Source organism: Elaeis guineensis, chromosome 13, assembly GCF_000442705.2.
Source record: "Elaeis guineensis isolate ETL-2024a chromosome 13, EG11, whole genome shotgun sequence".
Classification (NCBI taxonomy): Eukaryota; Viridiplantae; Streptophyta; class Magnoliopsida; order Arecales; family Arecaceae; genus Elaeis; species Elaeis guineensis.
The window spans coordinates 20,868,294-20,895,822 of NC_026005.2; the positions used below are offsets into that span (position 1 = coordinate 20,868,294).

The window sequence follows — 27,529 nt, forward strand, 5'->3', positions numbered from 1 at the left end:
CGTCTTGGCATCTATCCTCTAGCACTCTAGAATGTGATAGTGCGTGCAGTACCTCATTCAAATTTGTGCTTAATTTCATGTTATTTACTAGCCTGCAGTTATTAGCTGTGCTAGGCACTGTTTGTTTATTTATTTGTTTTCGGCTTTTATGGGGTTTTACATGCTCCATTCATAAATCTAATAAAGCCAAGCATTAGTCACCTTCCACTGCAGAAAAATAATTTAGTATTTCGCTTTTAACTGCTAAGCCCTTTTTCTTCCTTACATCTTAACTGAAACTGATCACTTTGAGGAAGTTATTATGATGCACATAACCAGTGAACCATCAGTGATAGATCTACACATCCATTAATGGCCTACCAGATTAATCTTGCTTAGATATGCATAAGATTTTAAAATATTTTAAATCCCAAAATCTACATGTTTTGTAGGTGAATGAATTAAACAACTTCATTGCAAAAGCTTTTAAAATGGTACTTGTTCCTTTTACCCAACTTATTTGCTGTTCTCTAGTAGAACAGCAAAATTATTGAATATTTACGCCTCATAACTTCAACCGAGCTATTTATGGCACCTACATAGAAAATGATTGCTTCACAGAAGTGGTAAACTTAGTCCAACTTAAATACAAAATGCTGATGAGAATAGATAAATAAATAAATACCGCTCTCAGATCATATTTGCTGCCTATGACAAGACAATGCTGATAACCCTCCAATGCTAGGCTGAGGAAGTTGTCCCTGTCATCCTAAAAAGTAATAGGACACGTCATATCAAACTTTATAGTTCCAAGATACAACATAGTTATCCAAGTTAAGAAGTTTCCCATGCCCAATCCCTCCATAGAGATTAAATTTTAAGGAATGAGAAGAGAAACATAACACCATTAACAAGCATATCAACTTAAGGGAGAAAAATATAGATATTATCATACCTGTAATTTTTCAGCCTCTTCCCTATCCATTGTGAGTTGCTTTTGCAACTCCTGTATTTTCACCGAGTAGTCTGTCTTCTCTCCCTAGAAGTTCAAGTGAGTCAAAAGTTAGGAGAAGACTTGCACACTCTAGAAACTTCTTGCTTACAAAGGTCAGAAATGATATACTGTCTACTAATGCAAATATTATTAGAGAGGAATTTATCCAAACTTTATAACCATTATCTGGATTGCCTCTGTAATAACATCACTTGCCTTTGAAGAACTTTTTAGTCTTCTAATAAGTGCATCCAACTCCCTGGTCTGCAGCAAATGATCGTTTATGCATTAAAAAAAGAAATAATGCAAGGTAACTTTAAATTTACAAGCATCCACTGCCTACTTGTACCTTGTGTTTCCTCAACCGCATAGCTGCTTGCCATTCACTAGAGGACAATCTTTCTTCATAACTTTTAAATAGGCCATCTGTGTAGTGTGCTAGATCAAAGTATGTTTGGCATTGTCTAGAAATACTTTTCTTATCTGTACTCTTGCTTGCCTTGGTAAGTTCCACTGACTGCTTCAGGTACTGTTCTAAAATAGTTCTTGAACTACAAAATAATGAGAGAGAATGGATGAGGACCTATTTTTGCATTATAAAATACATAACTAAATACATTACTATTTAATTGTTATTACTTGCTAGATCGAGTTTCAGCCAACCACTTTCCAACCAACCGATACACATTTGAGATCTCTTCTCCCTGTGAATAGTTCTGCAAAATATATCTTGCAAGATTAATAGCCATTTCATGCTGACCTTGAGCCCTGAGAAGCTTAGCTTCTTCGACCTGTCACTAGGAAAAGGGGATGGTTAACAACAAAGTGGGTGAAATCTCTTGCTACAAAGCAATTTCATGGAAGTAAATATAAAAAGAATATACTTACATGGAATGTGATGATGCAAAGAAAATAAATGCAATAAAAATAGTAAGATGTGCTGGTAAACTCAAATATGGATGCAGGAGAGAGTCGATCCAATGAGTGGAAACAGTTTCATCCGAACATACAAGCAACCATTGGTTATTGAATTTATTATCTATTTTTTGGTGAAATTGAATTTACTACCTAACAATCCCTTTTCAGCATGAATATGGTTTCAAGCAGAAATACTTCATCTACAAGAAAGTTTGAACAAGATAACATCTCCATTGGAAATTGAAGTATAATTCACAACCAAAATTGTGAATAGGAGCAGAAATGTGGATTAATCAAAGGTATGAGGAGAGCATGCTTTATCCACACACGTGGTGCTGGTTTTTATTAAAATTAATACAAGCAGCACATACTATTATTTTCTCTCTATTTCTACTCTATAACATGAACATGCACCAGTAATACTTTCATTTTGTACCCTTCCAAGGAAATAAGCATGTGATGTTGTCTGTTCTTCTGTTTGACGACAGAGTAACTTGAGCTCATGCAAAGCAGCAGCAGCTAGAGAGAATCTGGAACCCTGAAAACAAAAATTAATAATACCAGATGGTGTAAGATTACCTGGCAAAGGATTTACTACCTTGGAGATTAAAAAGAAGATAACAACCTTGCGGAGCGTGAAAGCAGATTGCAGCAGATGTTCTGCTGTACAATCTCTGCAATCTAAAATTTGCAGCAGAACACGCCTAAAAGCAATGAAAGGTTCTAATAAATTTAGATGTAGCTGTGCTTGCTTTAAAATGAAGTTCCAATCTGCATTCAGCCACTCCAACTATAGACATAAACCCAAAACATCAGTTAGGCAACAAGATATAGGATATATATGTATATATACTGAAAGTTTCGCACAAAACTGGACTCTAATAGACCGGATGATAGTATATTAGGTAAAAGAGCATGACTCTGAATTTGAGACTGCTGGTACAATTACACAAGCAAAACTATAATGTCGCTTGGTCATTGTGTGCCATATTAGGTAAAAGCAAGGTTTTAAAATCCCGTGGGACAAAGGTGTCCTAGTTTCTGCATGGAACGGGATTCCCCGATATGCCATCTTATCCCGACGACAGTTTGGATCATACATTCCGGTAGATATCCTCTGTCTTTCTCCCCTTCTTCTTTCCTTTCTTCCTTGCATTTTTTCTTTTCTTTTTTTTCTTTCTTCCTTCTTTTCTTTGTCTTCCGCTACCTTCTTTTCTTTCCTTTCCTTAATCTTTCTCTTCTTCTCCCTTTATTTTTTTCATTTTTCTTCTTCTTTCTTTTCTTTTTTTTTTTCTTCATTTTTCCTTCTTTCCTCTTTCTTCTCTCCCCATGTGGATAAGTTTCGGAATCCCGAACGTGTCCCGCTCCCATTTTCTCACATAAACGAGATGGGACGGCCAGGACGCCCCTTCTCCCGCAAGGACGTAAAACCTTGGGTAAAAGAATATGACTGTGAATTCGAGACTGCTGGCACAATTATAGAAATGAAGATCGTTACTTTTTTTCCCTTTTTGGTAAGTGAAGGCCCTGAACTTTAATAAGCAAATAACATATATAAGCATATTGAATTCAATCTGCAAAACAATTCAGTGAAAATATTTCACATAGCTTAAATAATTCCTAATAGTTAAGAGGACCCTTAACAACAAAAAAAAGAAAAGTAAAAAGAAACTAGATATACCAATCAACCTCATAAGAAGAGAATACAGCACTTTCAGGTACTTACAAACAAATGTGGATGAAAGAAGCAAAATACCTGAACTCTAGTAGGAACAACAGGTCCAGGAATTATGTTGTTTAGTTCGAAAAAGGATCCTTTTCTTTCAGGACAACATGGCTTCCAACGTAAATCCCAAGCCATTCCAAGATGATCTAATATCTGTACAAGAAGGATTAAAATTAACCAGTCAACAATAATGTTTACTGGTGTATATGGGAGTAGCATAGCATCATAAACTTATAGAAAACCAGTACCTGAAGTTTAACAATAGTAGAATGGATATATTCGGTACTCTCCATGCTTGCATTCGACATAGACAACACAAGCTCCTGCAGTATGAAAAAACACCTAGTATTTAATGTACCATCACTTACACTTAACTAATATCAGAACGTAATAAAAATTTTGTTAGCATAAATCCGGCATTACTACCTTCTTCGAGTCTCTAAGTTTCATATGGAACTCATCACCACTGCCCTCTTGCAATGCTCTCAAACAACTATTGCACAAATAATTGAGAACATTAGATGTTACTAGTAAAATGTTCTAAATCCACTACAATATTAATAAAAAATGGATAACTTTAAATCATTCAGACTTTAAAACAAGAATTTGCAATCCATTGATCAAGAATATAACACTTGAATATCGTGGAAAAGAAGAAGAACTACTATTTTGTTTCTGCCACAAGGCTAATGTCAATAAAATAATGCTTGTAAACCATAAAATCATCTTCTTGCATCAACTTTAGTTCACGTGGCTAACAAAATGACAATAGTTAACCAGGTTTTTTTTGTTTTTATTTTTTCTTTTCTTTTTTTGGGGGTGGGGGGGGGTGTTGGGACAAAATTACATGGTATAAATCTATTAATCAAGATTTGTGGACTTGGTACCGAAACCTGTGCCGATGCCAATCGGTATGGTATGGTACCATACCGTACTGATAATAAAAAAATCAAAAAAAATCCCACCCAACAACAAAAAAAAAGAAAAGAAAGAAAATCAAACCGAATCGGATTGAACCGGTACCATACTGTACTGTACCGGACCAAACCACTAGGTATCGGGTGGTTCGGACCGATACCGTATCAAACCGACCTGTTCGGTCCAATTTAAGCCATTTTTCAAAAATCAGCCTGAACCGAACTGATTTTCCACCAGTACAGTACGATACGAAGTGTACCGGTCGGTTCAGGCTAGTACGGAATACCATACTATTAATGCTATTTTAGAGGATGCAATAATTTGAGAATACATGGTTATGGTCTCATAGAGGTCTCGGGTCATTCTATACTGAAGTATGATTGAACATTATATGCAATAACACAATCTGTAGCAAAAACGTATGGTATAATAAAAGGAAAAAAGCCCTCCAATACAAAGCTTTTAGCCATATTTTAAAATCTAAATATAAGCTAAAAACTACAATTTTGGGTTTAGAAAAGGAACAAGTACTGATTATCAATTAAGGACAAAGTTGAGGTACATTAAGAAAGTGCACTTCAAAGGTCCAGAAGTCAACTTTAGAAATTCAGAGTTATAAGGTAGACACCTGTGCAAATTTTCATTGAATTGACCACTCATATATGGTGTAGAATGAGTTTTCGAATTGGGGGTAATTAATGAGAAGTCCCAGTTTCCAGCTCTCCAAGCAGCCTCGTACTGCCAAAGAGACATCACATTGTATTGGGAAAGAAAAGTAAGAAGGAAAGAATATGAAATGAGCATTTGGAATGCTAAAAGGAAGGCAAAAAGTGAAACAACAAATTAAATGACAAGATATTTCAACAAGCACATTTTCCATGCAAAAGACAAGCTGACCTGTAGATCAGTAAACTCAGAGTCATGTTGAAAACAGCCTCTTCGATTGGTCAATCCTTGGCAATACACATCGAGCACATGAGTGCAGCCAGTTTTCTGCAAAGATCTCATTAGACCTTTATAATATTTCCAGTCACCCATATTTCCATCTCCTAGAGAAGAGTTACATGAGTCATCTACAGATGGCTTTCCTGATAAGCAATCAATGCGTCCCATTTCAGACGATCTTACAAGCAGGTCATAATATTCCAGAGCTTTGTTCCAATTTCCCTCATGCTCAAATGTAATTATTTGAGATGTCAACTGTAACGGAAAGAATAAGTGACAAGGTTAATTAAAGAAAAAAAAAATCCTTTTTATGAAATTCACAAACCACTAAGCTAGAAAATGTGGTAATTTTGAATGTAGTGTTGAAAAAATTCTGAAAAGATATCTACTTTTAACCAAAATTCTGAGAAAAAGTTTTATATTATGTTATTTTTTTTCAATGTCGTATTCTTTGTCTTTTGGGATATCCCAAAGATTTTGAAGAATCATAGCTGGTTTTCTTATTAGAGAAGCATTTACTGCAATAAATGTATTGTTTTTCACTTTATCTTTTCTTCCTGAGTCCTTGAGACAATAAAATACATCAGGCATAAGTATATCTATGTGCATATGCATGTAATGCATGTACATTTGTACATCTATACAGAAATTGGTATCTTTCACCTCCATCCAGACACTTTTCCGAAGTCCAGGAAACTTTCAGAAGGTTGTCCTTGGATGAATTAAACCAACATGGTAAGTCACCCTTCCTGCTAAAACACCAATTGGCCTTAAATTCTAGATTCTTTCTCTCACACCCAATTAGGAAACACAGGAAATCCTCATTCTTCTTCTTTTCCCTGTAAAACATAGATCAGCCTAGACCCGTTTTTCCAGCATAATGATAAATCACTAAAGCTATCTAGACTACGTTCACCACTTCATGACAGGCTTGAAGTTCCAAGTGACTGATGGGGTTGAATGCATAACATCAATAGAAAGGAGAACAATATGATGGTGCAAAAACCAAGATAGTTTGCCTACTTGCCAAAGAAGATCATGATAAAGTTCATAATCCAGAAAAGAGGGCATAATACCCACAGAAAAGGGGTTTACTGTGGGATATTCTGCAGGCATGACATTATGGAAAATGATTTCCGTACAGCTATCATATCCATATGTTTGAGTTTATATGTAAATATATTCCTTCCACACTTCAACATGCGTACTGGTATATCGTTTTGGCATGGTCCACAGGGGTAAAAATTTATACATTTCAGGGATGCCAAAATAAGACACAGAACAGCATCATAGACACATAACTGACATAATGTTGTTCTAAATTATCTATGGCTTGTTTTGGTTATTCATTTATTGATCATTATTTACATAATTTTATCTCATTTAATATGCATTTCATAAGTAGATAGATGAATATATAGAAGAATCAATTTAACCTCTAACATGTAGGCATATTATTATGTAGGCAAATTTGGAAGCAGCTTTCATACTCATAGAAGAAAGATCGATAAGAAAAATTATTTGTGGCACATATCACTGGTGATGTGCATCAGGATTGTCAAGAATTAAAGTAAATAAGAAAAGATAAAGACATGAAGCTATTTGGAGAAGACCAAAACAAGTATAAACTATAAGATAGCTTTATTGACCTTATTTGATTGAAGTATTCCATATATGCTGTCTGGCTCATTAATCTGAGTGAATGCTGCAACCAGTAGCTCGATATGTGAGGGCAACTGAAAACATAAATACAAAATGTTTCAACATGCCATGAATTTGAATGGAATAGTGCACAAAAACTTGAGAAATGGTGACACAGACACAATCCATGTCTTCATCATAGTTTATACTCAAGCAACCGCAAATGAAATTCATTATGTAACAAGAGATAAGAACTGACCAATTCCAGATGGGAAAAGTCAGGACTTCCTAGGGCTAGACAATTAAAATGTTCCTCACACCAATATTCCGCATACATTACTGCTGTGAAGTATGATCCACAATGCTGCAAACAAGCAATAGAAATCCAAGAGGAGGCATGAGATTAAGCAGAAGACATCAAAAATTCAAGCACTAAAGCAAAATCCAACACTACTACAAAATAGATGTAAACCTATTATATACTGATGCATATGAATGCAGCAACATCTACAACAAGTACTCATCAGTAATCATGTGGCATTTACCTGGCATAAAATTCAACTTTTTCAGGAATTTAAGTGTGTTGATGCATAATTATATTGATGAACACACATTCACTAAATCAACAAACCAACCATAGCAAGCAAAGATAACCCAAAGAGGGGCATATGCATTGTTATAACTTAAGGTATGCACTTATCAAGGAGATAGGCTTGACCATACACAAGGCTTCAAGGTCAGTGCATGTCAAAAGTACTTGGGCTATATCTAATATAGATCATGCACAAGATAAATGAGACAAAAGATTGAATACTGAAAGGATAGCTATGAGTTTTTATTTGCTAAATCCAGAACTATTAGGTTAGATTTTCTAAAGAATACATTCATGAAAATGTTATCCAATTAGGTTATCAATGAAATTAAAAAAAGGAAAAAATGGTGCATGTACAGAAGCTCTTTAAAAGCTAGTTCTTGTCGATGCAGGTCAGAAACAAGGATACATGGTGTCAAAAGACATGTACTGTAGGATAGCATACAAAGAAATGCTATATGATAGATAAGATCATGCCTCTAAGTCAACAAAAAAAATTTAAAATTTATGCAGTTGGGATAAACGATTAATCATCATGTTTCACATGCAGGAATTTATATAGAAAATGTTAAGACTAGTATTTCACTACGAAGTTTGGGCAACCAAAATTTACTTTATGACTTAGGCTATGGATGATGTTGCTGGTTTAGGTTCAGTAAGTGCCATGGTCCAGATATGAAATTTTGACAGAACTGGAAAATTTTGGCACTCAGGATCAATAAATGGCATGGTTTCCAGCGGTGACCTTTAAAGGCAGATTATGACAGCTCTTATCATTTTTTCACACTAGATACAAATGCGAGCATGAGAATGGGTTAATATATAAGGTCATGCACCAGGCAGAGAAACAACAGGAAAAATATGGTCAAGGCTCATTAGAACTTTGTGAAGCATGACTGATGTATAGTGGACAGGTAGCCTGAACAGGAGTACGTGCAACAAGTATGCGTATATAATGCAGAAGATGATTTGTGTTAAATAATTTCAACATTCTGTCGCTAATATGTAAAATTATCTATATATGCAGCACACAAGTAATATGCCATCAGTAGATTGAAGACTCAACGAAAAACCTCCTACTTGCCAAAAAAAATGAAGAGTATTAGAAGATGAACAAAACTATAAAAATACAAAACATAATTAACTTGGAAATACTGTACTTGGAGGTGGAAATTTATTGATCAATCATAGCAGTCGAAAGGACCAAGCAACGACAGTGAAATAGAAAATATTCTGAATGCCACTATGACTTGTTGTTGCTTCTAAAAATTTTTCATAATCATTGAATACTTCAAAGAAACTGGATTTCTAATCTCTATCTGGTGATCCAATTATACAAGAGAGGTTGCCCCAAATATTGAGGCACTGAAATTTAAACTTGAGTTAAATTGGTTAGTCCAAAAGGAATGAGAATAGTTGCACAAGATTCTCATTCATCAATATCAAACCTCAAACTACTTCTAACCACTGCAAAGCTTATAAAGCTTATTTCTGTCATCATTATGAGTGTAAGGGAAAGATAACAAGAGCAAATGAAAAAGGAACAATCAACTTAGGTTTGATATTTATTGAACAAGATCCACCTGCTAAGTGGGTTTGAGAGAACAGAAAGTTACTCAGGACTGACTGCTCCATGGAAAAGATAATGTCTCTACTGGATGCATAGGTGATCATGATAATGCTTCATATGGTTATAAGGTGCAACTCTAAGAGAATAACAGTTAACAATCAACCTATGGAATTATCTAATCGGCGAGGGAACATGACAAAAAGGCAAACGCAACAAACAATCAAGAATTCTAATCCCTAATCTACATAAAACTCTCAGATCAAGAAATCTACTCATGTTGATAATTCTAGCATTGTGAAATAATCAGGTTAGTACCTTCAAGAGTCACTTCATTTTGAAACATATACAGATTAACAAGTCACTTCATAGCAATCATATCACAAGTTGGAGATATCCCAAGCATGGGTCAAGTTTTTTCTTTTTTCCAGATAACACCAGGCAGTATTAAATGCTTAGAACAATATCAGCTCAAACCAGACAAATCAGGCATACCCTACCAGCACAAACTGTCATAGATAGACAATCAGAAATAAAACTCAAGGTATTATTTTTTTCCTTCCTATTTTCATTAACAGCATCAACATTCCAAGTAGATAACTAGATTCTGGATTGAGGTATGATATCGAAGGTTATACTCACAATTGCTGCTTTAGCAACCACAAGATAATCGAGCGCAAGCCAGTAAACCTGGGGATAAACAAATTGTCAGGAATCAGAAAGTTAAAATAGAAAGAAGTAACACTAATAAAGTTTGTAAATTAGGTTGGAATCAAGGTTTGCCATGCTGGTATTTAGGTAATGTCCTGATACTTGGGTAATGTACCAATTCCATACTGATATGGTAGACCCTCCATATAGACACAAGGTTGGGGGAACCTTTTTTCATGCTACCCATGATGTTGGCCTGCAACCGAGCAGAGTGAGTCGATACAACAAGAAATGATAAGGAACCGGTTGGTTCTGCCAGTACAGGCCAATTCAAATCCCCAATATCGAATTACCAGTTGATATGGTACATTAGATACCGGAAGTACGGATCAATAAACCCAAACAACATATCGAGCTTTTGAAAGATGTTAAAGCAAAGAAAATTACTAGAAACCATGATTCCAAAAACCACCCGACGAGATGGTACACGTGGTACCGGAGTGCTCCAGCAAAAAACCAGCACCAGTATGAATTCTAGGATGCTCAAATGTATGTATCGGCACATACCAGCCATATAAGTGCATCCCGGTCAATACCGACAGTACCTTACTAATGGTTTCCCCTTTTTTTTTTTTATAATTTGTCAATTTTCAATACACAAGCCATACCAATACCAAACCATTCCTTTGGAAAAATGGTATGAGGTTCAGTACCAATAATTAAAAATCTTGCTTTAAGATATTTTAGTGAACAGAAAGAAATTTATACAACATGGTTCTACTTCATTATGCAACCAAAAGAGATGGTTCATAAGTTAGAATATTACTAACCTCTTTTCACATAGCCAAACTCTGGATGTCCTTATTAGATCTTGTTAGTGATGCATTATGAAAGCTAATGAGTTAAGGAATTTGGTGAGGTAGTTCTATCAAATGTTTTAAACACCAATGGGATGATATCACCATCTTGAGTGTCACGATAGGGCATTGTCCCAATCATTGTTTGCCGAACCAACTAGTTGAAACGGTTCAGCTAGGTTGGGTTGGTTCGGTTCTAAAATCCCCCCTCCCCCTAGTTCACCGCAATAAAATCCCTCTCCAACCCCCCCACTTTTAACCTCCCCACACCACCGATGGTTTGAGCCCCCCTCCATGATTTTTTCGAGTGTTTCTCCCCCAACTTGCAATGACTCGAGAGCATGCTGCACCCCCTTGGCGCTCACAACCATTCGCGGTTGCAATGGCATTCGAGAGCACACTGGCCCCTCATCGCTTGTAACTATTCGATGGTTCGAGAGCACACTACCCACCTCCCCAGCCCCATGCTCACAACCTCAAGGATTTTGATGGTGCTAGCCTCGCACCCCCTCGGCCATCATGAGTAAGCCCTCAACCCTCTACCTTCATCCCTTTTTTAAGCCCTCAACCGTCCACCTTCCTCCCTTCCCCCTCTTTCTCTCTATCACTTAGAGTTAGGATTTAGAAGCCCCTCTACCCTATCTCTCTTTCTCTCTTCCTCTCCTTTTCTCCCTATTGCCCTCCCTATCCCTATTTCTGGTATGCCTCAGAACAGCACTACGAACCCCTATCACCCCAAACCAATTGCCAACTGGTATTGGTTTGGCGAACCTTGGCCCCAACTTCGAAACCAGACTAGTTAAGAAATGGATTGGCATTGCATGGGACATCCACCATCTTAGGCATCGGGATGCAAGTCTCGTTCTATAGAAACCCGCAATGGCCCTATCATAAAATCTTGGTTCTATAATAGACTAGATCCATCATATCTTCTATGTTCGTTGTACTACAAATGGCAACTTCAACTCCCATAATTGTGCCACAACAAATAAAAGGGTCATATTTAACATTTCTAGTTCCACTTCTACCAATTTTTCTTAGAAGACACTGATCCTTTTACCTTTGTCATCTAGCATCTCATAAAACGTGGGGAGAATATGTTGCAATGCCATGGTCATTTCAATTTTCAACCTATAACTTGAAAGTCACATTAAAAATATAATTCTATGATTATAGACATAGTTCACCATGTCAATATCGGGTCCTGTACCGATGGCAATCTATTACTATGTCGGTAGGGAGCCTATTCAGCGTACCAAGTGTTGATATGCCCCCATACCGAATTACCAGTACCGAACCAATACGGTACGGTATCGTATGCCCCATACCACCCAGTTCAATATAGTACGGCAAACCTTGATTATAGCTATCGCTAGGAAATCTAAGCCAAGAAAACCTAAACTTAACTTTTATGTTATAAGATTTTGCCTGACTCAATTTTTCTCATACAACTAACCATTAGCTTTTCTTTGTTAAAGAAAGCTTTTTCTTCAACAAACTCTTCCAGCCCCCATAAACAAAATCTAATCTATTGTGTAATCCCCATCATGTTTGCAGTACAGTACTGAATAGTGAACACATTTACTCATGGATCAAAGTAAAGCCAGACCATGCTGTACAAGACATACCATGCTGACAAGATCTGGGCACAGCAAAGGTGCATATACCCCAGCATCAACCAGCATGCACCTAGTTCATTTGCCATAAATTCTGACACATGACTAGGCACATGATCAGCATGGCTTATGCTGGCACAACATGATTTGTACTAGAAAAGCTAGTTAGCAAAGTAAAAAAAGCATGAAGCAGCAACACAACGCCATAAGAAAATAATTTTTACAAAGTTGAGATGAGCTTTTCATAGGAGATGGGCAAAGAAGGGAAGAGGGTGTTCTCCGGGGGGTGGGACTTGGTGCAGCGCAGTGGTGGTGATAAGGTACAGGGTGAAGTAAAAGAGGGAAAAAGCATAGCTAAAACTCAAGAATCATAAAGCAGTCTAGAAAGTATGAAGAAAGCTAAGGTGCAAGATTTTGACATGTGTGAGCAATCATAAAGAATTCCAGCTCAGTAAAGAATGAGCTAAAAACAAGGAAGATAACAAATTTGCATAAGATAGATATTGAAGAGCAAAGGGAAACAAGCTACTAAGGGATCAACAGTAAATAAATTATGATCCATCAAGGAATTCTACTACTTCATTACAAGCTAAAATAAGAATGAGAAGTGATTTGAAGAACAACTTAGTCAAACAAAAGCATTTACAATTAATTATTGCATCATTTGGCATGTATATCAGGTTCTATATGCACCATGGGCGGTGAAATAGATCAGTTCAGCCCATCATTCAGCTCAACAATTTAAAGGGTTGGCGTATCCTACAGTCAACCGTTAAATATTTGTCATTACAGCTTCAAAGGTGACCCAGCATTCACAACAAGCACCTTACTTTCAAAATCCCATCCTTCAGCATTGGAAACATCGAAGTACTAGAAGACCCTGAATTTCCTAATAGGGATTTTTAAATTTAAAATATGCAACAACGAGCACTGGAAGTATCAGCAAGGTAGAATGACAAAGTAAATTTTAAGTACACTGTTACATTACCTTATAAAAAGAAAAGACAGATATATTTCCATAACGAATATGCTTATTGCAGAATAATATAAGAATACTAAACAAGCAAAAACAATTCAGATTTCCATCTTGGCTGAAAACCTAGATTACTTTGAGGTATACCGAAAAATTTAAATCTAAGCCAAAGAATCCTAGTCAATGAACATTGTGAAAAATAGAAACACTTATTACAGAAAAAATCTTACCTTTTTCCATGAAGAATGCAGTGTTAGAATGTTAGATGGACAATCTTTTGATTTTTCGAAAGTGTTACGAGTTCGTCCAAAACTAGAAGGTCTGCCATGCTGTAAGAACAATAGAGTAGTTATGTTTCACAGATACTGCTGCACACAGAAATAAATGAAGGAACCAGAAATTGTTACAATAGGATCCCCAGTACATAATTGCTTTTTTAAGAGAAATGTAAGAAGAATGATAAAGAGAATAAACATTCAAAGTCGAACATAATCACATACGCATGTTTTCAGACAAACTTTTCTCTCTCTTTTGATTTAGCTCATTGTGTTTAAAATTGTTTCTAGGAGTGGAGTGTCAGTCATATTTAGGGTCAACCAAGCAAAGGTCTACTTTAGGGGTATTAGTTTACCAACGAAACAGTGTCCAACAGGGTTAAGTACCGATACCGAACATTATGCCGGTTTTCCATTGGAACAGCACCGCACGGTATGGTACTAATACCAAAAGTATGTAATAAAACTGAAAACATAAAAAAGAATAAAAAATTGTCGGTACCAGCTAGTACATGTTTGTTAATGCACACTGGTACAAATCAGTATGGATAGGAAAATACCAATACAAATAGTGTGACATCGAGACACCACGTATCGGTGCTGATATCACATCAGAATAGTATGACACCATCACATGATGACATATAAATATTAAAAATTTGTAACAGGCCTGATAATTTTTTATTAATTTTTAGCAAGAGATTGGAAAACCACATTTCTAGAATTTCTTTAGGTCTTATCTACATGTTTTGTCAAATCAAGAAAAATGTGTCAAAATAAACTCTTAGCACCATGGTTTGCTATACCGCTTCATACTACGGGCGTACCGTACCATACCGATATAATGCCATACCGCCCCATACTGGCACTATCGTATCATACCGAACCACGTACCATTACTCTAATAAAAATTTACCAGTATGGAATCTAGTACCGAAACGGCAAACCTTGCTTGGCACTCAAAGTTATGAAGCATTTGCCTTCTAAACTAAACTCAAGTGTGGACATCATAATCTCCAAAACTTGAAGTGTGAATGCCAAACAACAAAGAATGACCATGTCAAACTTGTCAACAATCTCCATTTATATGAACAAGAAAAATCATTAATAGAAAGTTCTAATTATGTATGTCAACAAACACAAATCAAAGACTTGGAAAAGGTAGAAGAATTGACCGTCACAAATTGTCAGAGATCTAGTTGTAACATTTCTAAAAATAGGCTCCAGGAAAATGATAAAAAAGGATGCTCCACTACACGAGGCTCCCACCAGGCCACCACTATGGGATTTGGAAAGGTCAGATGTATGTAACCTTAACCCCATGTTTTGAACTGGTGAAATTCAAGTTATAATGGAGCAACATTACCATTGCGCCAAGGCTCACCATCTAACTAGAGGAAAATTATGAGATTTCAAATGATGAACATCTCCATATGAATCTATATTACTTGATACAGCTTCGAAGCTATGCAATCAAATCTAAACAAGATTAGATGTTTTCCTAGATAAGGATCAACATAAATCAAGATCTTAAGTTTGGCAGATGAGAAGCTTCAAGGAGATTAGGTTCAGATTCACATACTACATTTATTTTCTGAGTTTTAGATACTGTAAGTTCTCAATGTGGATTGTGATTCATTACTTTACCAAATTTTACATCGATTTGACTCCCTGGCTGGTAATTTATGCATCTAGTGATAAAAAATATGTATTATTTTGTGTTATTTAAACCATCCATTTTTAACCACTGGATGCATATGCTAGAGATCTCTAAATCACATGATTCTTTGATAATCAGCAGTTTAAAGATAGTAGATCACATCCAACAACTTCGATCATCGTTGTCATGCCCTTAGTCGGCTGGTCAGAACCAACCTTATTAGGGCTGCTTTTTACGGTTGTCCAGATATCAATTCTTCTCTACATACATAAATGCGTGTACGCATTCATATATGATATTATAGAGTTTATAGTTATATCTTTACCTTCACAGGAGTTGAAAAGGAGTTTGCTTTCTCAGCAACAAAACATGATCGAAGTTCATTCAATGCATCCAAAAACACCTGAATTGACTTAACCAAGCCATTAGACTCATCAAATATGTTCTCTTGAACCTGCAAAGCAGAGAAGAACATAGTGAACTTACTTGGGTATTATATGGGGAACAACTTACTACAATCATTTGATTAACAGTCACTACTACAGGGAAAAATATTAACCTTTGCTGAGATTAACTGGCAAAGATCAGAACTTAAATCAACCTTTCCTGCTATGCTCAGCAGGACATTTGCAAGCAAAAGTTCAGCTATCTCAGCTTTCAACAAAACTATATTTTGACACAATCTACAATAGAATATAGAAAAATATTATACATCAATATAGTAATACCGACAAGATAATCGACCTAACATGTATAAATATTTGAATATACAGCAGCAACTCTGCATAGCAAAGAGATACCTCAGGATAATATCATCACAATGACTAATAAGTGAGTGCACAAGTGAGCAGATCCACTGCTCGTATGTTTTACCCTCGGTCTGCCATAGGGAAGGATCCTCCAAAGAAATGGCTTCTGTTTTAGATAATCAAAATCAAATAAATAAATTTGAACGAACCAATTAGCTGAATCAAGGCTTTAAATACCGTAGGATGGTGGATGTCCTGTCCCATCTTGGTCGGGAGATGGTCTCAACCAAGGATCACCGACCCAGAACCGGACCTCATGCCGGTGGTATGGTCCGTACGCCCCAGTACCGGACCCTACCAAGCCCAAACCGACACTGAAACAAGGGATGAACCGAAAAGGAAAAAAGAGGGGGAGAGGGAGGGAGGGAGAGGGAGGGAAGAGAGGCCAACAGAGACACTAGTGGTGGCCATCAGAGGGCAGCGAAGCCTCTCAGACTTCACAGTCTCGACGAGAGAAAATGAGAGTAAAAAGAGAGAGGAGAAGGAAGGTGAGGGAGGGGAAAGCGGGCAGGAGGCCGCCGGAGGAACACCAGATGACCACCATGGCCGCCGGACGCCCCAAAACTATCCCATGGCAGCAGCGGATTCGAAACAAGAATGAAACCCTTGTTTTGTTGTGTTTTTTGAGAAACACAGTGAAGCCAACAAACCCATTGCTGGCTTCACTGTGTATCGTGTTTTTTAAAAAACACGATGAAACAAGGGCTTCACCCCTGTTTCGAACCCACAGTGGTCGCGGGTTATTTTAGACCATCCGACGACCTCCCCGCTGCCTTCCCCTCCCTCCTCTTCTCTCCCTTCACCTCTCTCTATCTCTCTCTCTTCTAGCATCTCACGGAGGACCACGGAGCCTTAGAGGCTTTCACGGCCTTCCGATAGCCTCGACGGGCCATCGCTGGCATTTTCCTCTCCTTCTCTCCCCTGCTGTCTCTCTCCCTCTCTTTCCTTCTCCCTTACTTCGTTTTCGCAAGCATTCTAAATCTAACATCCGAAGCACACCGGTTAGCCACCGATACGATTCGACATGCCCCGAATTGCCCAATTTGAGGCGGTTCAGTAAACTCAACACTTGAGAGTCGGTATAGTGGGACATCCTGCTATCCCACTAGTATTTAAAACCTTCACCTGAACACTATTAAAGCAAAGATCAATCAAAATTTCAGAGATTGCATAGTATTAAGAGAAAAGAAGATGGATGAGAATCTAAAATGTAAAATTACCACCAGAATAATTTTCAGAATCTAAGAGTAACTTGTCCACAAGGTCCAAGTTAACACCCTTCGAGTGAACCTGCAAAATAATAGAAAAAAGCAATAAGCATGAACATGAAATAGGACTCCTAATAAGTTAGCAAAATAAATATGCACAGTAAACCCAAAACCATGATTATCAGATGCAATGAGATCTATTGATGCATAAAAAATCTATCTTAAAAAGTTGCAAAATTTACTGCGATTAGAGAGCTCTCATAAGAATCGAGGGACAGCAGCACGCCTTGACCCTTTTCAGTCGAAAGAATCCCCTGTTTACATCCATCAGATTGAATAAGAAAACTTGGCTACACTAATCCAGCAATTTTATTTCAAAGACTCCACAGGAGGAGAAAAATCCCAGAATAGCCAAACTTCCTAACTGCCACTTCAGGCATCCTATTACAAGTACATCTAATTTCATGAACAAGATTGACTTTGTTCAGCATGATCACAGAAGCTTAACATGAACTTTAATTGTTATTTTGGTACATAAAAAGTTTATTGAATCCATTTTTTATATTTAAAATTAAAAGTATTTGTTTGGTTATGACTAAATATCAAAATAACTGTTTTTGGTATAATATAGAGTGGGCTGGTGGTAAATAGGCCTTAGACAAGTGGTACTAGAGTCTTTGACTCATTTCAGCACCTAAAAATCATGTAGCCACCAGCCAGCCACGACAAAAAGGGTGTCCTCACCATTTGACCAAATGGATATCCATTTCCATGAACTTACCCGCAGTGTCCGTGAAGTCATGTCCACTATCTTCACATGATCATCTAATAGGTACTTCTTCAAAAGTCTGAGAAGATCAATCAATAGCCCATCTGAAACTACAATACTGGTACAGAAACTAGATTCCCAGCTTGATGACTTGAAAGAAAGGTTTCGACAAGAATCCTTTGGTAGATGAAAGACAACCCGATAAGGGTCCCCAATTCCAATCTATGATCATGATAACAAAAAACGAAAAAAAATTAGACAGAAAATATGCAGTGAACGAGAAATTAGGACATTACAACACAAAGAAGTCAGCAGATGACTAGTGAAGGGCAGACCCTGGATATGAAATCAGCCACCAGAACACTCATATTATTTGCTTCATTGGAGCCACACAAACCAACAAGAGTCCAGACAGCAGAAACAACATCAGGATCACAATTCCGGCAGTTACTTTTTCCTGATTCATCTGGAACATTTGTCTCTTTCTGGATGATTTCTCCAAGGACTAACTTCTTGTGCAGATGCCGAAGACTGAAAAATAAGGGACAAAATCAGGAATCCAGTAGCTTAAAAAATTAATAAATTTACAAGGTTGAGGCACAAAGTACATGAAAGTGGAAAATATGGGCTACCTGCACATGAGTAATCCTTGTGGAAGGTAACAAGCTCTCCTGACAAACTATTTATAACAAGACCGTCAGTGTTCAGATATATATGACATGCAACAGAAATATAGAAGGGGAAGTGACAAAGTTGCCTTTAGGAATTGATCCCTTGGAGAGTAGACATTGCACAGGCCATCATGAAACACCCGGATTCTCTCCAAACAATCAAGGTCAGGGAATGGTTCCAGCTCCTGCAACAGCAGCAAATCAGAAACAGACGATCACTTCTAAATGAAATCAAGAACAAAACCCCAAAAAAGAAATACAATAAATTCAACATTGATATAGTTAAACAGCATTGATAAGCAAATTGAACCACAATAACCTCCTCTAACAAACATAATGAGGTCATACCCTTATATAATCATAAAGTGATAAGTCAGCATCCACGGTAAGCTGATTAAGCAAAGATAAGAGTCCTGATGAATGAACACAACTTGGTTCTCTCTTGTTTTCAGCAGGAATGCAACAAGCAACCAATTTTGAAACCAAAAACTGCACATATTCATAACAGAAAAAAGGCCAAAAGGCAAGAATGTTAGCCAAATAAAAATAACAAGAAAAAATAACTAAATAATTCAGGTGATCACCTGAAGTTGTTCACCTAGCACACTGACAACCTCTTTGGAAGGGTCAACTTTAAATGCTTCAAGCAATGTAGATAGTATAGCACAACACTGCTTTTGTAAAGGTTGATTCCCAATATCCTGTCCCACTATATTGAAAATATAGCTGCAACAAGCCCATTAGCATGTGATTAACAAAAAATTAATAAACGTGAAGTTATGAAGCAAAAAGCAAGCATTGTAGAAAGAAAGAAACAAGAATGGTACATCCATAAGACAAATAAAGACACTAGTGAAATAACGTGGTGGTCCATATGAAGGATGCATCTGTAGTCATTCAGATTTGTCTGCAGCATAAAGTGCCTAAATTATTATCATTCTTCCTTAATAACTACCAATTACAACTTCTGGCATAGGTCACAAGTTCTTAAAAATCATTCTTATTGGCAAACTCTATGAAGTATGAACTATTTCTTTAACTAAGTATCAGAGCTTAAGTTTGCATTACAAGTTGCAACAATGCCAAATTGATATTATTAGATGCATATCATTCCTATTTCCTTTTCTAGCCAAATTGGGAATTCAAGAGTATCTAATTACAGTAGAAAAATTAGAACAATGGTACTAACCAGATCACACAAAAAATCAGCATAAAAATTGAGAAGGAAAAAGAAACCCAAATGTTTATACACAAAAAAATTAACATCAATGTCCGATCTGTCAGATACACTTGCATCTGTCACATGTGCCAACCAAACCATCCCATTAAATCTTATTGGCTGTTCCAATGTTGGGGACTGGACCTAATCAGGAAAAAAATCAGCCTTTAAGTTGGGTCACATGTGGATCATCACCGCGACCGAATGCTTTACAAAGTGGGTGGAGGCTGCTCCTTTGAGGAAGGCGACCGGTCTCGTTGTAGCTTAGTTTATTCAAGATCACAAACTATCCAGGTTCAGGCTTCCCCAGAGAATCATTACCAATAATGGGACTCCAATTTGCAACCAACATGTGGATGGACTATTGGAGAAGTGCAAAGTGAAGCATGACCGAATGACCCCATATAATCCACAGACCAAGGGAAAGGACTGAAGAGAAGGGGCTTGCAGAAAGCGCTTTGATTAAACTAATGTCGATGCATCAACAAACATGACTAAAGCATCATATCACTTGTTAAAATGCTGGGACCAATCATTTCCATCACACAAATCCTCCAACTGGCATATAAAACCTAAGCTCCTCAAGTTCAAAGAAAGGGTGACAAATGGCATTTTACACCACAGTCTCAAATATTTATGCAAAACCACACTGTTGAACGTATTGGAATATTTGACCATCGCTTCTTTCTGTATTGTGCTAAACACAAACTTCTATATTTTCTTCAGTCTTTTCTACCGTTTAGCCTCTTCCACAGAAATATGAACACCTAAGGTAGTATTCAAACAAATTGATTTACTGACGCTCTGAAGAAGTTTTTGAAACTCTTCTTAGCTTACAAGTTACACATAATTCTTAAAGCAGAGAGAGAGAGAGAGAGAGAGAGAGATCTACCATGAAGTGCTAGAAACAGCAGCTCTATGCCCAATTATATGGATAAGAACCTCAATTGAAGAGAGGCGATGGCACTTATGCCGTGGATGAACAGCAGCTGCAATCTGGTAATGTATCTCCACTAAAAACTGCACATACGAGAAAAACTATTCATAGTGTATTCAAAGGCACATAAAATTTACTTGACAAGCTGACAATATAAGCTGGGACCTAGAATATCCAACACAAGGACAAGGATATAACCTTAAAAACCCTATCAGGGCGGAAAATGTTAATTTTATCAATGATACCAATATTTGTAGGACGTTGATCCCTGAAAAATGTCCAACAAAAGAAACAATTAATGATTCTTAGAATAGAAACTAGGTTGTAAAAAAATTGAGAAAACAAGGAAAAGCTTATACGTTTCCAAAAAACCATCAACAACAGTTTGCACTGAAAGGACCACAGTCTCCTTGGTAAAAAGAGGCATGTCTGGGACAGTGAAAGAACAAGTGAGTGACAAAAGGCAGCTGACAATTGACACCTGCAAAGTTAAGAAAATTGGCAAATAAGATAATTTTTTTTAAAAAAAAAAAAACTGTTATGGTGTTACCTATATGCGCACATGCGCACGCACAAATCTTTGAGATGATTTTGCAAGATTATTGCAGAAGATATGCCACAAGCAAGCTAAACATCCTTAAATTACAAAAGTAAGTTGCTTTATGCACTGAATTTGTTATCATGCAAACTAGCATGGCTCAGTGCTGTATGCTTTGATTTACTATATCATAATACATATAAACCAATGGATAAATATTGACAAACTGGATTTCTCATGCAATATATCATATGGTTTCTTCTGATAGATCAATCTTTAAGTTCCAATGCTACATGTGCAATTGAGGCATCGAAAAACACATGTTTGAGATACTAATTTACAGTCCTTAAGCATGAAAGTAGCTTTTAGAGCACATAATAACTCATATGATCATATGAACATGGAACACCGCTCAATTTATATGACAGAAAAACCCCTTACATCACACCAGCAATATGGTAGACCCAAAACTGAATCTCCAACCTGAGATATTAACCGTACTAGGTCGCTGCATAATGGAAGCTGAGTGCTTAGGAAAAGGCAGTAAACTATACATGACATTGAAAATCTGTATACCACAGAGCACAAATTATCTGCTATTGAGATTTGGATAAAGTAGTTTTTCCAGTACCATATGTTTCTTTATAAGGTCATCTCGCTCCAGCTCAGAAATTTTGGCAAGATGCAAAACTGATTTACAAAGTGCCATTCTTCCCAACTCCTTGTCTGGTTTTCCACTGCAATGCACTGCCATGCATACTGCAAAAATTGGCACAAAATATTCCTTCACAATATCGGGCAGAGGCTGACAAGAAACCTGCAGTTCAAAAAAATAAAACAATACAAATTCAATAGAACATACAAGATATGGAAATCACAAACAGTGGAACAGAGAGAGGGAAAGACAGAAAAATTTAACTGTCCTACCAGAATATTTTGTTGGATAAAGATAACAAAAACAGCTTAGAAGGCCACAAGAAAGAGGGTGGAATCTGCAGCTGTCTTATAAGACTAGAAATCAAGGGTTCAGGACACAGTTCACCCCAATCAGTCCTGCCAGTTCCAGATAGCACCCTTAAAAAACCAAGTCCTGGGAAGGTTCCAGGACCCTATGACCTCTCAAACCAGGTGCCCCACTTTGTAATGATCTGTATCGACCAAGACAAATTAGAGACCAGGACCAGCCATTACCCACCATTACCAGCTGGGACCCTGGGGAGAAAAAGAAATGAAAATGGCCTTAAGCCCTGCTCTGCAGTTGTTCGCACGCAAAGCAGAAAAAAGAGAGAAGGGAAAAGAGAAAAAGAAGAGGGTATAAGGGGCTTAGATCTGCCAAATCTGAGCAATAATCCAATCATCACTTCCCCATCTGTTTCTTCCTTGCCTTTTATTTGGTCAAAATAAGGGAAAAGTATACCAAATTTTTTTCATTTGCCAAGAAATTTTGGTACATTGTAAGTGTGATCAACCTAAAACACCATATCTTTTTATTGGATGTGTTAATCATTTCTTATGAAATTATAATTATGTTTAAATAAAATAATTATTGAAAACAATAATCATATTGGGGGAAATGATAGTACGTTTGCACTATAACTGCACACATGCTACCATATGATTGCTTGATGTGGATCAACTTTGGGTGTGTTTTGGAGCACCCAAATCTACACCCAAAATTGGCATAAATTAAAGACAACCTGATGAAAACACCATTATACAGGTTAACAAAGAAAATATAGTACAAAAACTGCAAACCAATTTTAATTTTCAGAATTTCTATTAATTTTTAGAATATATTTTTGAATAAATTAACTTAAAATAATAAAAAAATAAATTAAATATTTCAAACGATGGAGCAAGGCTATTCTGTGATATATTTAACATGCATTTCAAAAATTATCAGAATTGCTCTTATTATTTTAAAAATTTTATTAAAATAATTGATTAGATGAAAAAAATATTCATAAACAAGTTTTTTCCCCCACAAAAACCAACACTTCTGGTGATATGAACGGTAAGTAGTATTTCATTTAATATACTGTTATGTTTTAAAATTTTTCAATGCATTGGTGATGACAATAATGCAGGTGGCATTAACCCAAACATGGCTCCAATAGCCAACCCTCATCCTAAAATATGACAAACTGTAAAAAACTTATAGACATACATTAAAAACACCAAATAACAAGAAAACAAAAATAAAAATAAAAGAAACTGGCATCATAACAAATCATTGAGACACTAAACCATCCCCAGTGTTTGGTCGATAACGTCTTGGCACTGTCTCAACCCAGTGCTGGACTGATGGGTTTGAGGACTGGGATGTAAAACCTTACCAGAAGTTGATTGACGTGAAGACAACACTCCTTTTCCTAAGAAGGGAGTACGGTGATAAGATTTAAGGGGAAAGTGGGGGTTTCCTTATCCAACCCATAGACACACTTTACAATCAAACATCATGGAGTGTCAAGAAGGGAAAGAGAAAAACAACAATGGAAAACCAGCAAAATTCTAAGTAAGGGAAGAGAAGAAAAATCCATGCCATTAATAAAGTAAAATTAAACCAGAAAAATCAATTAAATAAAAAAATTTAAAAAGTAAGCATTTAAATGAGCCACCAGTACTGCACTATCAGCAGGAATTGAAAGCTCAATGGAATGAAACATTTTTTTTCTCAAAAAGTGAAATAATCCCTGCCAAACTAACCATGATGGGTCCAAAAGGTATGAATAATATATAAAGGACATTAGTAGGTTTTTCATATAAAGGAGTATGGAACTATGGATCTCATTCACAAAATCAATCACAAACTTATAAATAAATCTTGAAAAAGAGGCAAAAGCACCATGTTGTTGCCTCTTTCCTCTCCACTGAATATAAAAAAATATATAGTAAAATTATCAGAAGTAGCCCAATTTTTTTTCTAAAACCTCAAAGTCTATGATGCCAAGTCCATGCTAGCCACATAATCATTTTAACCTTGTGGCTGCCTCTCTAATTCCACAATTTAAGTAGATGACACCAAAAAGAAACATCACAAAAGAAATAAGAACAAAGAAATGCAGTACATTTGGGATTAAAAAAACAATCTATATTATACAAAAGAATTCAAGAAAACAGATTAATCATAAAGCAAAACTAGCAACACTAACATCTCAATTCAACATCCTGAAGCTCCATTCAACATTTAAGAACCAGCTAGTATTGTTCAGAAATTAAGAGCACAAAACATAAAGGAGGGAAGGACCGGTACAATATTTCATGGACCAAACAATAAATTTAAGATTCCTCATCATTCGAATTTCGAAGTGGTGGAAAGAGCACAGAGATACACAAAAGATTGTGCTCAATATTATGGAACAATAATCCCTGCTCATAAGGGCATGTAAACAATATGGGACTATTGGTCCTATCATATGCTCATGTCTACATTCTGCATGACACAATTTCTTCAAAAAAGGTATATTACTCCATTAACAATGGGAAACGAAAACTGCAGAATAAGTAACATTTGTTTGACACAATTGTGAAATACAATATCTTTTGAACGGTAGAGACCTTTTGTTCCTTCTGATCATCTGCTGATCTCAAGCAGCATAGGAAGGATATAACTGCATTCTATAGAGGCAAGGTACAGAAAATTTTACCTTGGATACCCAATTAAGATTCGTGATATCTTCTCGTAGAATTAAAGGTGCAAGGAGCCAAGGACAGCAATATTGCACAAAGCATCTAACATCTGATTTACAAAGAAAGAGATCTTGTACCTGAAATATCACCAAGTTCAAGAACACAAGAAATTAAACTATAAGGAAATTATCTTGTAAAAGCATGGAGGGAAGCTATTGCCTAACTATGCCATGAATACTTTGAGGTATTGATTCAAGCAAAAGATATACTAAAAAAATTCTACAATCAAAGTCAAGGACTAATAAAATGTGGGCCCATGGTAAGTATCAATAAAAAATGATCGAATCATTAGCAGCAATATCTTAATATGCAGAATTAATATCGTATGTCAATCTCTAGAACAATATAAAAATGCATCAACAAAATAATTATTCAACCATGAACAGTACTTCATAGAATTGTCCAAAGTAAGGCCTCCAAGAATTAACAAGTCAGATAACCACATTATGTTACTCCTACTAAATTTTTCTTTGGTCCCCAATCAACTACCATGTATCTTGTATAAACATCAAAGTTACCAACCTCATAAAAGCAAGCAGAATCTTTGACTAGAGTATAGACAAATATTGATCACAATGATGAATAAAGCAAGATGTATATGCCATTACCTCCACTAGTGCCATTAAGCTTACTTCACAAGCTACCCAACGAGCAAGAATCGATCCCATGAGTTGCTCTAAATACTGCAGAAAGGTTCCATACAAGTCACAAGCAATAAGATACTACTCTTCATTCCATAGAACTTAAGGCACCCCATGATAATATAACTACTTAGATGATTAATTAACAAAGAGAGTGTATTCGTGGCTCCAGCATTATGCCAATTATTCTACAGAAATTTGTGATACAGCATCAGTAAAGGCCAAAAAAATGGGTCTTTCAAAATAAATGCTTTAGAAGGCCATTTCTTGCAAGGATAAACAAGAGTTCCCTGTCCAAGGTTCTAAACTACCTTCTCACCAGCCTTTCTCAACCTTTCAGGCTCAAGTTCCTCCATAATAACTACATTTCTTTTACTCTATTCTAAATAGAAGAAAGAAGATTTCAAACACTAAATTCATTGTGAAGACAATTCAAATGAACTACGGGATAGACAATTAACCTTACTCCTGGATGCATATTGGAGTTTTCTTGACAAAGTATCAAATAAAGCAAATGCCAATTCCCTGCAGAAAAGACAATACCAGAAATAGAATAACTTTAGAGTCAACGAGAGATTTAACAACAGGCCAGTACAAGGAGGTTACCAATCATAAATACCTTTGACCAGGCTCGGTAGCTGCAACCACACATATCATGAAGACTGCCTGCAATTTCAATTCACAATTCAGAAATGAGAACTAAAAAATTTCACAAATTCATTTAGTAATGAAAATGGGGAGGGAATAAGGAAAAAAGGGGTATACTTCTGGCATGAGAGAGCGAGAGAGAGAATATGCTGGTGGCATGCGATATTTAAATTAAAAGGAAAGGATCAACGTATAGTATGCAACTGGGGTGGGGCACAACTTGAACCTGCCAGCCTAAGCCACTTGTCAGGAAGGGGTTAGGTTGAGGTTTTATAAATTTGGGTTGAGCTTGGGATCAAAAACCCCAGCCCCACCTCAGGTGAAATTGGGTTAGCTTGACCTTCGACCCAGCCCAACCAACCTGAACCCAACCCAAAACCAACCCAACCTTACTTAACATGATCTGACCAACATATTAATTAAAAAAAAAATCATATTTATATTTCATGTAGATGCTTGTATGTTGATACATACATACATACATACATATATATATATTAATCTTGTTAAATTATGTATAAGAGCATCATTGAAATTTATGACTGATCCATGCCTCAATTCAACAAACAACAAGCCAACAAAAATGTTCAAAAATTTCCCATCAACCCAACCAACCAGCACCAACTCAACTAACCTGATCAAAACCAAATTTGGCATAAGATGTGGCTAGATTGGGTTGGATTGGAGAAACCCCATCCTGAGCCCAAGTTGGATTTAGTTAGGGTTGCGATGGAGTTTTCCCTTAACCAGACATGACCTAACCAAGTTGCAGCCTATGGGCAAATAAGTATACAGCATGCAGAGGACAAAGGTCCTTGAATTAACTAGAGAAACAAAATTTAATATAAGGCCTGGGAACAGTCTTTGGTCATAGGGAGTAGTAAGATCACCTTAAAGGAACCATCATTGTATAAACAAGTATGCCAAGCATGGGTGTTTAGCATACCCTGGGAAAATAAAATTTAGTAACAATATGACAAACATTTTATCAATGATGGAATGTAAATTTACAGAACTAAATATGTTCCAGCATTGACAAAGTGATATTTTAGTAGCATGCATGCTCTGTTATAGGCAAGGTTTTATG

At 36.5% G+C, this 27,529-nt stretch overlaps 1 protein-coding gene across 7 annotated transcripts in view; it reads right to left on the reverse strand.

Annotated features, from left to right (window-relative positions):
* The window catches only part of LOC105056273 (serine/threonine-protein kinase ATM), an 88,072-nt gene that overhangs the window by 13,541 nt on the left and 47,002 nt on the right, over window positions 1-27,529 (reverse strand). For 5 of the 7 annotated variants that reach the window (XR_003802369.2, XM_029267907.2, XM_073247281.1 and 2 more), the window contains 35 exons: window positions 26,414-26,460; window positions 26,256-26,319; window positions 25,762-25,836; window positions 25,111-25,230; window positions 22,095-22,280; window positions 21,285-21,406; window positions 21,124-21,193; window positions 20,881-21,008; window positions 19,354-19,495; window positions 19,118-19,258; window positions 18,856-18,954; window positions 18,731-18,777; window positions 18,434-18,629; window positions 18,111-18,320; window positions 17,572-17,643; window positions 17,342-17,411; window positions 16,113-16,227; window positions 15,872-15,995; window positions 15,638-15,766; window positions 13,608-13,706; window positions 9,923-9,970; window positions 7,381-7,485; window positions 7,130-7,216; window positions 5,433-5,735; window positions 5,164-5,273; window positions 4,044-4,110; window positions 3,866-3,940; window positions 3,648-3,770; window positions 2,517-2,681; window positions 2,328-2,429; window positions 1,613-1,764; window positions 1,323-1,524; window positions 1,190-1,237; window positions 935-1,018; window positions 665-748 (listed from right to left, as the gene is read on the reverse strand). Coding sequence is in view for 6 of the 7 variants with exons in the window: in XM_029267907.2 (XP_029123740.1) it covers window positions 665-748; window positions 935-1,018; window positions 1,190-1,237; window positions 1,323-1,524; window positions 1,613-1,764; window positions 2,328-2,429; window positions 2,517-2,681; window positions 3,648-3,770; window positions 3,866-3,940; window positions 4,044-4,110; window positions 5,164-5,273; window positions 5,433-5,735; window positions 7,130-7,216; window positions 7,381-7,485; window positions 9,923-9,970; window positions 13,608-13,706; window positions 15,638-15,766; window positions 15,872-15,995; window positions 16,113-16,227; window positions 17,342-17,411; window positions 17,572-17,643; window positions 18,111-18,320; window positions 18,434-18,629; window positions 18,731-18,777; window positions 18,856-18,954; window positions 19,118-19,258; window positions 19,354-19,495; window positions 20,881-21,008; window positions 21,124-21,193; window positions 21,285-21,406; window positions 22,095-22,280; window positions 25,111-25,230; window positions 25,762-25,836; window positions 26,256-26,319; window positions 26,414-26,460 (4,011 nt within the window). In the remaining variant the exon portion in view is untranslated. Of the gene's footprint in view, window positions 1-664; window positions 749-934; window positions 1,019-1,185; window positions 1,238-1,322; window positions 1,525-1,612; window positions 1,765-2,327; window positions 2,430-2,516; window positions 2,682-3,647; window positions 3,771-3,865; window positions 3,941-4,043; window positions 4,111-5,163; window positions 5,274-5,432; window positions 5,736-7,129; window positions 7,217-7,380; window positions 7,486-9,922; window positions 9,971-13,607; window positions 13,707-15,637; window positions 15,767-15,871; window positions 15,996-16,112; window positions 16,228-17,341; window positions 17,412-17,571; window positions 17,644-18,110; window positions 18,321-18,433; window positions 18,630-18,730; window positions 18,778-18,855; window positions 18,955-19,117; window positions 19,259-19,353; window positions 19,496-20,880; window positions 21,009-21,123; window positions 21,194-21,284; window positions 21,407-22,094; window positions 22,281-25,110; window positions 25,231-25,761; window positions 25,837-26,255; window positions 26,320-26,413; window positions 26,461-27,529 lie in introns of all 7 variants that reach the window. The other 2 variants (XM_019854504.3, XM_073247280.1) reach the window with 2 other exon arrangements.